The following is a 14787-nucleotide window of genomic DNA, read 5'->3' on the forward strand; positions in this document are numbered from 1 at the left end:
ATATTTAAATCAAACATAATTACTTTCGTTATAGAGTCAACCAAAAATTATTTTTGAATTAATTATAATAATTTTTATTCAATACATAATAAGTTTGATTAAATAAAAATTACGTTTTATTCAATTATAAAATATTTTTAATTCAAACATATTTATTTTGGTTTGCTATTTATTTTTGTGTTAAAAAAAAATTTTCTCAGTCGTGAATCAATCATTGCTGTCAAACAAAATAAATATTTCTGCCCAATCAATCAAACTTATTCAATTTTAATTTGTCAATTTTTAATTTGCGACGAATTTTTCAATTTTTTGTTCAATCGATTGTAATTCAGATTTTCGATGGAATAAAAAATGTTGTATTAAATATAGAGTTGTGCAAAAAGCTTGATCGAGTATTTCAAGCTTTTCGTTTTTCTAGCAGAGCTGAGCAGAATCAATCCGAACTTGAACCAAATTCCATCTGACACGTGCAGTATTAAACCTAAAATAATTTTGAGCACTTGAATTTTTCGAGCACTCAAATATTTTTGAGTAACTAAAACTCGAGCCCGGCTCGAGCTCGACCATGCTATTCGAGCTTTTAGCACACCTCTAATTAAATATATAAATTTTATTTCCACACATTATCCATTGAATGTAATCAAACGTTATAAGTATGGAGGAAATTAATAATTTTTTTCTGTTTTTATTTTGCTTTAAAAATTGAATCACTTTGGAAATTAATTTTAAAATCGAAAAACATTACTCCCAATTCAGGATGCCATTAACTCCCGAGATATTTTACAATGTATTTTAAAAATTGTTTTTTAATATCAGAAATTTTTTAATTTGAACCAGTGACAGACAAAAATAAAATTGTTTACAACTTCACTAAAATGCTTTTTATTAATTAAAAATGTTAAAAAAAGTAATTTTTTAGAGAGAGACTCTCCATACTGGCAAATTAAGTAAATGAGTAGTAAAAGTAAATTATAGTCAGACAAGTGGATTTATTTTGATTATTGTCATAAAATTCAATTATTAATTTTAGTTTTTTTATTTTCTTAATTCTTTTTAATATAAATTTAACAGATTTTTAAGAAAATTTTAAATCTTTTAAATATTTTTAATTGTTTTAATATTAATGATAAAGTGTAGTTTCATTAAGTCACAATTTTTATCAATAGCGTAATAGATCAGTATTAGTCAGTCAAGAATTAAAAGTTTTTCTTTCAAATCAATAGTAAAAAAGTAATTTCATTCAGACAAAAGTATAAAAGTGTTCAAAAATTATTTTCCAGTGATAAAAGGCAGTTTTAGACAGACAAAGAATTTTTAACCTTTATTTATTTATTACCAGTAGTTCTACTGTTCTTGTCACACTGTACATGAAAGGTTTTAAATTAGAGCTGATTTTCGGTATTAAAATAGAACCAAATGACGATTTAGTACCCAAAATTGGTACAAAATTAGTACCTTTCTTTTTACAGTGCATGCAGATTGTTGAAATTCGCTTTTAGTTTATTGTCAGTAGTAGAACACATTTTTAGTCAGACATAATATCGATTTAGTAGTAAAATACTCTCTCAGCCAGACATAATGTATATTTCTTGAAATTATTGTCAGAAGAAAAGCGAAGTTTTGGTCAGACAAACAGGTATATTATCCTGTAAAAATGATATCAGTAGTACGAGAATATTTCGAGTCAGACACAAAAGATTCATATTACTGAAAAATAATTTTCAAATTTCCAACACTATAATGTGTAGGTATTTATAATTTTTCCTTCATTTTTATAGTAGCTAAAACTTTTTTTATTTTGATATTTAAAAAAAGCTGAGTGTATTCACTGTTAACTTAATAGTATCAAATTAGAACGAAATGATACCAAAAATGTGGATCAAATATAAAATTGATCCAAATTTTTGACATCAATTTAATTCACTTTAGTATCAACTAGCAACAATTCGCACGGTCAGGAATTTTTATTGAAAGTTCTGAAAAAAAAATAAATTTTTAGAATTCATAAGAAAATTTTTAATTTTTGTGTCTTTTTGTTTAACTCATAAATTATAAAATTACTATGGATTCTAATACAAAACCTTCAATTTTTTCAATTTCTGACAAAAATTTCTTTTTAAATAACTTAAATCTTGAACAACTATCATAAAATAAATAAATTATTTAATGAATAATTTTACTTAAATATTTCAAAGTTAATTCAATTTTAAAAGAGTTACATGTGCAATTTTCATAAATAAATAATCTTCAATCGGTTTCAATTTGAAATTTTATAAAATTTCAATTTTGAATGAATTTAATTAGAAATTTTAATGGACTTAGATATTTGAATAATTTTAATAATTCAAAATCTTCTAAAATTAGTTATATTTGTCAATATATATTTAATTAATTATTTAAAATAATGGATTTATAGAAGAATTTTAGTTAAAAACACTAAAAAAAATTAAATTTTGAAGAAGTTGAAGAAGCAGAAATTCAATTATTTTCTAAAGTAATAAAATTCTTATCACAAAATTCAATTATGTTCGAAATTTACAAAAAAATTTCGACAAAATCCCAATTAATATCTTTGTAAATAAAAAAATTCTTCTTCAAAATTCAATTATTTTCAAAAATTTTAATAAATTTCTTGTTAAAATTTAAATTATTTTCAAAAATTTTCCTTATTTCATTGATTTTCAATATCCACTATTTTAATAAAATTTCCTAAAAGAATTCAATTATTAAAAAACAATTTTAATAAAATTGTACGCAAAAATTCAATTATTTTCATAAATAATAAAATTCTTCACAGGATTCTTAAAATTTTATTAAAATTTGTCGAACCAATTAAATTATTTAAAATCTTTTTTATTAAATTCTACGCAGTAATTAAATTATTTTTATAAACATTAAAATTCTTTTCAGAAATAATAAAACTTATCTTAGAATTTCAATTATTTTTAATACAATTAAATTTCTTGAAAAATGCAATTATTATTAAAAATTTTATTAAAATTCGTTGAATGAATTCAATTATTTAAAATTTTTTTATAAAATTCTTCGCAATAATTTAATTATTTTTATAAATATTAAAATTCTTTTCAGAGATTCAATTGTTTTTATAAATAATAAAATTCTTTTTAGGAATTCAATTATTTTCAGAAATAATAAAACTCATGGCAGCATCTCAATTATTTTTAATACAATTTTAACCAAATTCCTTAAATTCTTTAATTATTGTAAAACCAAGTCTTCGACTCGGAGTGATCGATTTCTTTATGTTTTATAACAAAATTTTTAAAGTTGATTAATTTCAAAAAGGTTTGAACTTGAAATTTCTGAAAATTTTAACTCCTATGGAAAAATAATAATAATTAAATAGTTAAAATATTTAAAAAATAAATTATTGTTTTCGCATAATTTTACAATTAAAGATATTCGTAAATAAATTTAACAGAACATTTTTTTAATAAAATTTTTTCCTTCATTTTCTAAAAATTTCTTCTCAAAAAAAAAATATGTTTGTAAACAATATTGTTATTGAGAAATAAAAATTATGCATAAAATGGGTATTATTTTATTATGAATCATGACAGAATAAATAATCCTATAAAAATTGTGTGTTATGTCTTTTTTTTAGATTGAAAAAATTTTTTTCTCAGTTATTGAAAGCCGTTTTCTGTTTATTAGAAGTAGTAAAAACAGTTTTAGTCAGGCATTAGTATCAATTTTTAAAAATCTTCTGTTATTAGTAGAATTCTACTTATCATTCAGACATTCTGTCTTAGAAAATTAATCAGTAGTAGAGCATAGTTTTAGTCAGACAGAAGCGTACAATTTTTGTTAATTCACTTTAAGTAGAAAAATATGAACAAAATTATTTTCACTTGGTAAAAATTAATTTCAATAATTTAGAATTAAATTTGAAAACAAAGTTATTTACATATTTACTAATTTGAATCAATGGGTGATTTTTCACTAATTCAGACTGAGAGAACAGATATTTTCCATTTAATCAGAATTAGAGTGTAAAACTTGGATCTATAAAACAAAAATAGAGGATAAATTTTCGATTGTCGATTTTTTATTTTCTGACCAATCGACTTGTGTCCTCTTTTCTATATATATAAATATAGTAATTAAATAACGGACCTAATAGCAGGGAACGATTATTAGTGGCCTATTGATCGATACAAATATGGATATAGTATATAGGGTTATTACAACGTTGGCTGCATCGATGCTGATGATTCTCTTTGACGCTCGTGTATGCACGTACGTGCGAATACGCGATAACGAGTTTCGCCCCATTCGAGAGTGTATAAATCAATGTATGAGGGATTATTGTTAATAACGAATTTATGCGACATCTACCAGTTAATGAGTCTTTGTGAATTTGACCCAATTTTTTTCCCTCCACTTTTTGCATCCATATTGGCTCGCTATTAGTTACGAAAAGGTCATTTTTTTTCTTTTTCAACCAAAAATTGACATGCCTCCTATACAATAGGTTTCCTATCCTTTTAACAAAGGATGCCTTACAATATAGACATTCTCTCTAAAACTCAATTTTTTGCCCAATATACTTTAGTATTAGATTTCCAATTTCAGTATTTAAAAGTATTTAATTAAAAAAAATTGATTTTTAATCTTCGTTTTTTTCTACAAAATCGTATGTTAACAAATATATTGAATTTTACTAATGTTGAAATTAATTTGGCATTATTTAAATAATTAAGGGCAGGATTCGGATACATTTTTAACTACATCAAGAAACTGATTTAAATTTTCCATAAAATTTAGTACTTAATAATTTTTTGAGAGAAATTCAATAGTCAGAAAATATTTTGACATCTTTGAATTTTTATTTCTTTTACTCTCTAAAATATATTTTATATTCAGATGCAAATAAAATAGATAACTAATTTCAGATTATAATTTTTATATACACAAAAAATGAATAATAACAAATAAAATTATGATTTAAAAGTTAGAAAAATAAACAAATGAATTTCGATATAAAAAATTGAATAACAATGATATTTTTTGTCATTTTTAATCTAAAACAATGTTTTTTCAAAAAAAAGCTTCAAACATAGTAAAAATCAATTTTTTCATTCACCAATTTTTTTGTGGATATAAAAACATATTTTCTACAAAAATAACAAATGGATTTCAAAATCTATAAATTTTAAGAAAAATTAAAATTCAAAAGGGGTTAAAAATATTTTCTGATCAATTTTATTTTTTGGCTATAGAATTCCTTTAGAAAAATTACTAAAAAAACAATTTTATGGAATAGTTAAATTTAAAATTAACAGAGATATTAGAAAAGTTTTTATTTTTTTACCTTTTTTATCCTTAATCAATAAACAAAATAAAGTATTTTGTGAAAATAGTTGCAACTATTATTCAAAGAGTGTTTAAATAAATTATTATTGCTATGTAATAATTTGTCGACTAATTGTTTAAATAATAGGGGAGAGTGGTCCTAAGTTGGCCGTGGGCCTAAGTTGGCCACCCTGCATTTCTCAGAGATGGTTTACTGGACGAATCTATAATTTTGTAGTATGATATATTGATAAACCATGATATAATTTATGGACCTAATTATAATCTAAGATTCTGCTACGCATTGTGAGGACAATAATATTGTTTTTGACCAAAAAAATTTGATTTTTCTTGTTTTTTCGAGAGCAGCTACAAGAGATAAATAATTAAAAATTTCTAAATAAGTGTGTGCGCTAGTTCCTTTATTTAATGTTGTAATAAGAGGTTCTGTTGATTTTTTAAATAAATTTTTTTTATTAGCGTAATAATTTGAAACTTGTAAAAATCTACAGTGGTCCTAAGTTGGCCACCTATTGTTTTTGTTTGTTTTTATTTATGTTTTATTTCTTTTTGGGTTTTTTATCACGAGAAAGACCGTAAAAGTGTAACGTAGGAATTAAACAAAGACAAAAAACAAAAAAAAATGGTTTAAAAAACATTAGAAAAAATGAAGTACAAAAACGCCTGTCTCTACAGCCATCCACCACTGTAAATAAATGAAATAAAATATTGCTTCATTTTCTAAACAAAAATAGTTAAATAATGCGTTTTTATTCTCCTAAATGTATCAAATTTGTAAAATTTCTGCGTAATTGAAAAGAATATGCATTTCTTCCTTATACTCAAGCGAAAAAAAGTGGTGGCCAACTTAGGACCGCTATTTCTGAAATGTCCAAAATGCAGCTTTTCACGATTTATTGTATTAAGACTACAAAAGCCATTCTAAAACGTTCTAAATACCACAAAATTATAGCAAAACGATCTCTGAACACTAATATATACTTGCCGAAGTGATTAAATTTCATTTTGTTACTATTTTCGACCAATTTGCTTAGGCGGCCAACTTAGGACCACTCTCTCCTAATTTTCTTTTAATTAATAATTAAATTTTAATTTTCTTTTATATGGCACAGTGTAAGAAAAGTTGGTAAATAACAACAATTATTTGTTCAAACAAATGGAAAATTCATCATAAATTTTGTCAAAATAAATTATTTTTGTTGTCACAAAACAATTTTAGTGAAAAATTTTTATGATTCTAATTTTTTTTGCAATATACAAAATAAAAAATATTAAATTGACCCGAGCAACTGTCGGTAGTCTCGTACATGAATTGATAAACGTAATAAATAAACAAAAACAAATATAAAAAAATTTTCAGTATCATTTTTCGAATGTAGAGAAAAATTTTGTTCAGTGACTAAAAATCTCGATTAGTTGCAAAAATTAAGCAGATTTTACCAATCTTTATTAATTAGTTACCCCGGGCAGTTCTTGGTGGCTCAAAGATTTTGTAAGGTTAATTTAAGAATAATTTTCTTAATATTAATTTTAAAATAATAATAATAATTTTCTACTTACGAAATATGAATTATTTTTTATTTAAAAAAGACGAGAATTTAAATGTACTAGGGTAAACATTTTTTTCTAGTTTAGATGCAGGTATCGTTTTTTTCATGAAAAAACAAAAAATCCAAATGTTTTTCATATAACATCAAAGAGATATTTCACTGTTTTGTGTTTATGTGGTGAAGGGGGGAAACAACTAATACAAGAGTGCCAAAAAGGTAAAACTGAATTGTTTTTCACAAACGAAATGTTTGACGATTGACTTGAAATAAAAAAACAAGGAAAAAACACGATTTTATTCGACTAGAAATTTTTTATCACTTTGAAAATATTATTATAAAAAAAATTGCTCGGTCTGCAAATAATTTATGTTACGTCTATTTGTTTCGTTATTTTATTTCTATTTTAATGTTGTACAATAAAACTCTGTTAATTTAAAAAAACGAATTTAATTAAAATTAAACCAAAAAAGCATATTTTTTTTTAATTTAGATAAAAATTCTTATTTGCTATTTTACATTATTTTAATACTATTTTTAAACTCTTAAAAAATTATAATTTAGATTAAAAATGTTATTCATATTAAGAAGCTTTTTTTATAATTTAAATAAAAATTTTATTAGCCGTTAAAAAGCATTTTTATGTGCTTTAAATATTAAGTATTATTTACCATTTGTTACTATTTTTATATTTAAAAATTGTTCTTTAGGTACAAAATTGTTATTTAACAAAAACCTGTTTCACATTTAAATAATAATTTTATTAGCACAAAAAGCATTTTTATTTACTTTAGATGAAAATTGTTATCTTCTATTTTATATTCATGTAAAAATTGTTAATTAGATACAATACTGTTATTCAGAAAAAGAGTTTTTCTTAAACTCAAATAAAAATCTACTTTAGCGCCATGAAACCTTTTTATATAATACTAAATAAACAATCTTTTTGAATTAAAAGAATTGTTTTGTTTGAATTCAAGTTTTCGACCCCTAATCCAGAAAAACATTTTTTTCACAAATTTTTCTATAAAATTCTGTTTGAATCAACAAACTTCAAAAAGAAAACTTTTCCAAAAATTTTTTTTAACAATTTATATCAAAAAATGTTTTTTTTTAAAGTTAATTAATATAGATTTTTTAATTTCACGAACTTTTAAATTTCTTATAAAATTCCATTTTATTTTTATAAATATACTTTTTTAAAAAATAAGTTAATTTCTTATATAAATATAATAATATTAATACTATCCATTCTTTATTATTAGTTTTAATTAATTTTTTCAATTAATTAATTTTTAATTTTTTCTTGATGAAAAAATTCTTTAAATAGAGTGTATTCGATTCAAATAAAAATTATTATATTTATATATTATCAACAATTTTAAATTAACAATTTAATTAATTTTTTAAATAAATTTTTTTATATAAGTAGGTAGTACAAATATATTTTTTATATGCATAAGTATAATTTTTACATATAAATATATTTTCTATAAATATATTTTGTGTGATGTATGTATGTACATTTATTCCGTTCATCGTGGATTCAGCGAGGAGCGTTGATTGGGTGATAATATTTTCATCTAAAGTAGTGACAACTCAAAGTAGGAGAATAGACGCGAATATAACGTTCAGAGGTGGCATTAAAACGCATCGGAGAGCTGAAGAGAAGGGAATATGAAATAGGATTTACTCAAGTTTTAATTGCCACTCATACGTGGGAGGTTCAGTCTCCATATTGTGAATGTGTAAATACTTTTATATTTATATATATGTATATAGTAGTAAAAAAAAGTGCCAGTAGTCAGTACTTGGAAGTCGGAAAGAGTACTTTTTACATATATGTATACATCCACATATTCATATGCAATCTACATTCTTTCTATTTCTTTCATTTCACACACAACTACGTGCCTAAAATTTCTCTCGTTTTCTCCTATAACGCAATATGCGAGATAAATTCAGAAAGAGAATTTTTTTAAACGCCGAAAGGAAAGAGTATTTTTATTTTTAAAGATTTTTTACGATATTTTTTTTTAGTTTTTCAAACTTTCCATTTGGCAATATTTGGGTCTATTGTGTTCATTTCAGTATCATTTTCATATTTACTTTCACATTCGCAAATTTCATTTTTTATTTTCATTTTCAATTTTACTTTCAATTTAATTTTCGATTTCACCTTCATTTTGACAAAATTTCAGTTACAATTTAAATTTCAGTTACAATTGCACTTTTACTTTCACAAAATTTATTTTTTATTTTAATTTTCAATTTTACGTACTTTCATTTAGAAAAAGGCAAAATTTCATTTTTACTTTTAATTTCAATTTCATTTTCGATTTCACTTACATTTTGACAAAGTTTCAGTTTCATTTGCTCTTTTCTTTTCACAAAATTTATTTTTTATTTTCATTTTCAATTTTACTTTCATTTAGATAAAGGTAAAATTTCATTTTCAATTTTACTGATAATTTCATTTATGATTTCACTTACGTTTTGACAAAATTTCAGTTTCAATTTCAATTACAGTTTCTTTTTCACTTTTAATTTTATTTTCGCAAAATTTCTTTTTTATTTACATTTTTAATTTTACTTTCATTTAGAAAAACGCAAAATTAAATTTTTATTTTTACTTTTATTTTTCCAAAATTTCGTTTTGAATTTCATTCTCGATTTTCCTTTTAATTAAAATTAGGTAAAATTTTATTTTCAATTTCAGTTTCATCTTCACTTTTACTTTCATTTTCAAAATGTCATTTTCAATTTTACCATCATTTTCACTTTTACTTTCACTTTGGTAAAATATCTTTTTGAATTTAACTTTCACTATGACAGATTTTTATTTTCAGTGGTAGTAATTTTTTCTTTGATAGGTTTTTATTTTAATTTTCACCTATATTTTTAATTTCAAAAGATTTTAATTATTATTTTCTCTTTCATTTTCACTTATATTTTAATTTTAACTTCTACCATTACCTTAATTTTTACTGTTTTTCAGTTTCTTTTTCATTTTTTCTTACATTTTTAATTTTATTTTTATACTTTGAATATTTATTTATTTTTATTATCATTTTCACTTTCAAATTTACTTTTAATTCTTTTATATCGTTATTTAATTTTAATTTTTACTTTTATTTTATATTCATTCATTCATTCATTTTTATATTCATTATCGTATTTGTGTTTGCAAAATTATCACTTTCACTTTTCTTGAAATTTATTTTCACTTCTACTTTTACTTCGATAGATTTTTTCCTTTTTATTTTACTTTCACTGAAAAGTGTAAATGAAAGTTAAAACAAAAGTAGACAAAATTCAAAGTCGGAGTAAAAATAAAAGTAATAGTGAATACAATAAATAATTAATATAAAAGTAAAATTAAAAAAGTTAAAATTAAAGTAAAAATTAAATCTGTCAAAATTATTGTGAAACTCAATAGAAAATTGTCAAGGAGAGAGTAAAACCGAAAATAAAAATCTATTAAAATTAAAGTAAAATTGAAAATGAAAGTCCAGACAAAAATGAAAATGAAAGTAATAGTGAAAGTTTAGAACAAAATGAATTAAGAAGTCAAAAATGAGAGTTAAAAACATGAAATTTAAAGTCAAAAAGAATATGAAAGTCAAACTGAATGTAAAAGAAGAACAAATGAAATTTAGTCAAAATGAATGTAAAAGTCAAAATGCATGTGAAAGTCAAAATGAAAGAGAGATATAAAATGAATGTGAAAATGAAAATGAAAATGAAATTCTATTATCGACCCCGGGAAAAATGAAATGATAATTTTAGACACGAATTTTGAATATTTTTAATATTTCTTCCAGGTAATGAAGAAATTAATGACGATGAAGAAGTGAAAAGAAAAAAGTTTGCAAGACTTTTTGTTAGCAAGAAGAATACAGTAGTGTTTGATTGCTATCGTCATGTATGTACTATTGAAGCGTTACGAGAAGCTTTACACCAGCAGCGGACTTCCGCTGTCGGTGATACAAGACTCGTAAGTGTTGCTGTGTGTGTTCACTCCGGTAATTCAAATGGTAAACAGCTGCCATTTCCCGTCGAACCATTTTCACAGTAATACTTGATAAATAATCAAATAGACCTTCATGCCTGAGATTTGCTCAAAGGAAAACAAAGACGAAGAAGAAAAACTCTCCCAGTTCAATCAAAACCTTTTTCTATTTTAAAAATAGAAGTTTAGAAACTACTTTAAAAAAAAACTTTCCAAAATCTTCTAGTTCAATCTAAACATTTTTCTATACTCTTATTTTTCTAAAAGTCCGAATTGTGCCTTCTCTATAATATCAAAATAAAAAAAAAAGAAATTTAAACGGAATGAAACAATTTTTTTTGTTTGAAATGAAAAAAGGAGAGATTGAAAGAAGAAGAAGAAGAAGATTGAAAAAAAGCGAGATTAAGAAGAGGAAAAATTGTGAAATAGTTGAATGAATGATATAATTATTGTTTAGACAAGACTTTCTTTTATTAGAAAAGAGAAAAAAGTGTTTTGGTGGATGAAATTGGTGATGATTATCGACGGCACGTGGGGCCTCGATGAACGTCATTCAGCGAGCATGAAGGATCCATCGAAAGAAACGGTTTCCGAGGTTGCTATGGCACTTTTCGGAATGGTTTGGTTATTGCGAGTACGCTCGGAAATGCGTCGATGCTCAAAATGTCGTCGCGAGGAGTTTCTAAATGCGCAACAGCAGCAGCAGCAACAACAACAGCAGCAGGTGCAACAGCATCACCATCACCATCAGCACCATCATCAACGAGCATTATCACAAACGACCCTTCATACCCCTGAGGATGGTGTTTCGTCCTCTGCAAATACCCTCTTCACTCTTGATACCCCCGGGTCTACTGGAATTACCGGAAGTTACTGCGAGGTTCATGGCTACGTACCTCCCAAAGAAGGTATTTCAAAACCGGTATTATTATTATTATTATTATTACTATTATTATTTATAAATATCCCAGAAATACTCTCTTTTTAACATTATTATCTCTTGTTTTTATTTCTCCCTATGATAATTCAATTGTTTTTCGAATTCAAAATATTCAACTCTAAAAATATTACATTTCATCCTTGCAATATTCTATTGGAATCTTCGGAATATTTCTTAAAAATATTCTATTCACATTCCTGGAATATTTTATGGGAGTTTTCCTAACATACCTTTGGAATATTTCGAACAAATTTCTGGAATATTATGTTAAAATCTTCGGAATACTCCTTTGGAATATTACATTTACATTCCTGGAAATTTCTATTGAATTTTTCCGAATATTCAATTGGAAGCTTGTCAACATTCATTTAGAAGCATTCGTTTACGTTTCTGTAAAATTCTACTGAAATTCTCAAAATATTCTTTTAAAATTTTTTATTGTAACAGGAGTATTACAGGTCAGAAAATTTAGGAAAAAGTCAGGAAATTTTATTAAAAGTATTAGAAAATATTTAATTTTTAGAATTCACAAAAAATTTCTGAATTTTGGTGTCTTTTCTGTTTGACTCATAAACTATGAAATTATCACGAATTCTAATAAAAAAAGATTCAATTTTTTCTATTTCTGACAATAATTTCCTTTTAAATAATTTAATTCTTCAAGAACTATCATAAAATTATTACTTATAAATTATTTCATGAATAATTTTACTTAAATATTTCAAAACTAATTGAATTTTAAAAGACCTGCGTTTAGAATTTTTATAAATAGATGAAATTCAAAAGATTTTAATTTGAAATTTTAGAAATATATATATATATATATATATATTTAATTATATTTAATTAATTATTAAAAATAATGGATTTATAAAAGAATTTTAGTTAAAAACATTAAAAATAATTGAATTTTGAAGAAGTTATAAATGTTTGCAAAAATTCAATTATGTTCAAAAATTTTTAAAAATTCTCGTCATAATTTCAATTATTTTTAAAAATAATAAATTCTTCTCCAAAATTCAATCATTTTAAAAAATTTTAATAAAATTTTTGGCAAAATTTCAAATCAAATATACTAGGAATATATGAACAAAAATATTAATTTTACAATTTCCTCCTGGATATTCAGGAATATTAAAATGTGGATAATTTCATGGAAATGTATTTCATACATACTTGGGGAATATTAAAATATTCGCATTTTAGATTGTTCCTTTGGAATAATATTGAAATAGATTATTATAATTCTTACATTATTACAAAAGAACACTCCAAAAGTCAAACTACATTTTAATAGTCCTTAAGAAGGATGGAATATTCTAACAAAATATTCTTAAAATTCGAATAGAATATGCTTGGATCAGGAATATAACATTACGTCTTTTTGAGAAATATTCTATTTCAATTTTTGTATAAATATTATTTTTATTACTATCAATAAAATAATATTTCTACAAAATTTTAATGGAAATTTTCTTATACAACATTTTACGGGGAATATTCCTAAGTAATAATTTGATTGAATATTCCTTAAAAATATTTTATTGTAATATTTCTACGAGACATATTGATGGAATATTTGTACACTGTCTCAAAGAATAAATTAAAAACTAGAAATTTGTCATATTCCTAAAATATAAATGGAATATTAATTTATAGTATTCACAGTATTTCAACGGAATATTCACGAATAGTGAATAGAACTTTTGGCGTTATATTTCTTTATTGAAAATCAATTCTTTTATTTCAACTCAGTGACTTGTTTTTTTTAATCGCACAAGTGAGAAAAACAGTTAAATTGAACATTTTTCTATTTGCCTCTATAGAAAACTGTGGTAATATAAAGATTTAAGCAAAAGATGAGAGCGAGATTTTTACCAAAGTTTGTTACTTTAATCGTAAAAATTGCAGAGAATGGCCGATATAAAGTGGACATTAGCTTAATATCTCGAAGGTTTATTCTTCAAAGAGGAAAAAAACAAGTAATATTAAACTTGATATTTACTTCTCTCAGAGATCAAAATATTGTAGAGAAATATTTTAAATAAAAATAAATAAATAAAATATTTTATACAAAATATTACAAAAATATAAAAACTTTATAAAAAAAGTTTTCATAAGTTTCTATAAATATAAAATTTTTTTTTAATTATTTCAATGTTAATTTTTTAAAGGATAATTTCGCAAAAAAACGAAAGAAATCTTTAGATTTCGATTAGTGTTAGCTTCTTTTTTTTAGGTGTTTGGCATTAAGGTGATTAAGTGAGCGGGACAGCTTGGTGGAATCCACCAGAGATCCATTTGAGGGAGTAATCAGGAAAACAAACGTTCCCGAGTCCTGTTTTTTTCCTCACCACCCATTCCCCCCAAACAGGCATTTCTAACAGAAAGTGGAACACGTTTCCTTGGTGGTCCAAATTTATCGGCTCGGTTGTCATGACTACGCTCGTTAAACGCCGTCATGTGTACGACTTCCTCTCTAGACGAATGAAAATGAAAAGGATATTCTCCTTTTTCCCATTCACACCCTTTTATGTACTTTCAAATTTCTCTAAACTTTACAAAATTTTTTTATTTTTTGTTTTCAAATTTTGTACTTTTCTACATTCCACAAATATATAACAGAGAATTATTTCATTTAGATTACTTCACATTAAAAAATTGTCTAATTTATCAACTACTTATTTCAGTATGAACTTACAAAAATAAATTAATTTTTACGAAGAATTTTATTAAAATTTCTAAAAATAATTGAATTGCTTCAAAGAATTTTGTTAAAATTTTGAGAAATAAATGAATTCATTTGAATAATTTTATTAAACTTCGTGGGAATTTGTGAAAAATTTGCTATTTATAAGGTAAGGGGCCGTCCATAAACTACGTTACCAATTTTTTGTACTTTTTAGACTCCCTCCCCCCTCGTTACCATTGCGATAAATGTATTTTTATGG

The 14787-nt window shown here is 23.8% G+C and overlaps 1 protein-coding gene across 4 annotated transcripts in view; it reads left to right on the forward strand.

Annotated features, from left to right (window-relative positions):
- Positions 1–14787, forward strand: part of LOC122510014 (disks large 1 tumor suppressor protein) — a 1103313-nt gene that overhangs the window by 323989 nt on the left and 764537 nt on the right. For 2 of the 4 annotated variants that reach the window (XM_043624397.1, XM_043624395.1), the window contains exon 1: positions 11354–11804. The exons of 1 other annotated variant lie outside the window; for it this stretch is intronic. In XM_043624397.1, coding sequence (XP_043480332.1) covers positions 11399–11804 — 406 coding nt within the window. In that variant the 5' untranslated portion in view covers positions 11354–11398. Of the gene's footprint in view, positions 1–11352; positions 11805–14787 lie in introns of those variants that run through there. One more of the 4 variants, XM_043624394.1, reaches the window with a different exon arrangement.

This window comes from Leptopilina heterotoma, unplaced genomic scaffold (assembly GCF_015476425.1).
Source record: "Leptopilina heterotoma isolate Lh14 unplaced genomic scaffold, ASM1547642v1 Lhet_65, whole genome shotgun sequence".
NCBI lineage: Eukaryota > Metazoa > Arthropoda > Insecta > Hymenoptera > Figitidae > Leptopilina > Leptopilina heterotoma.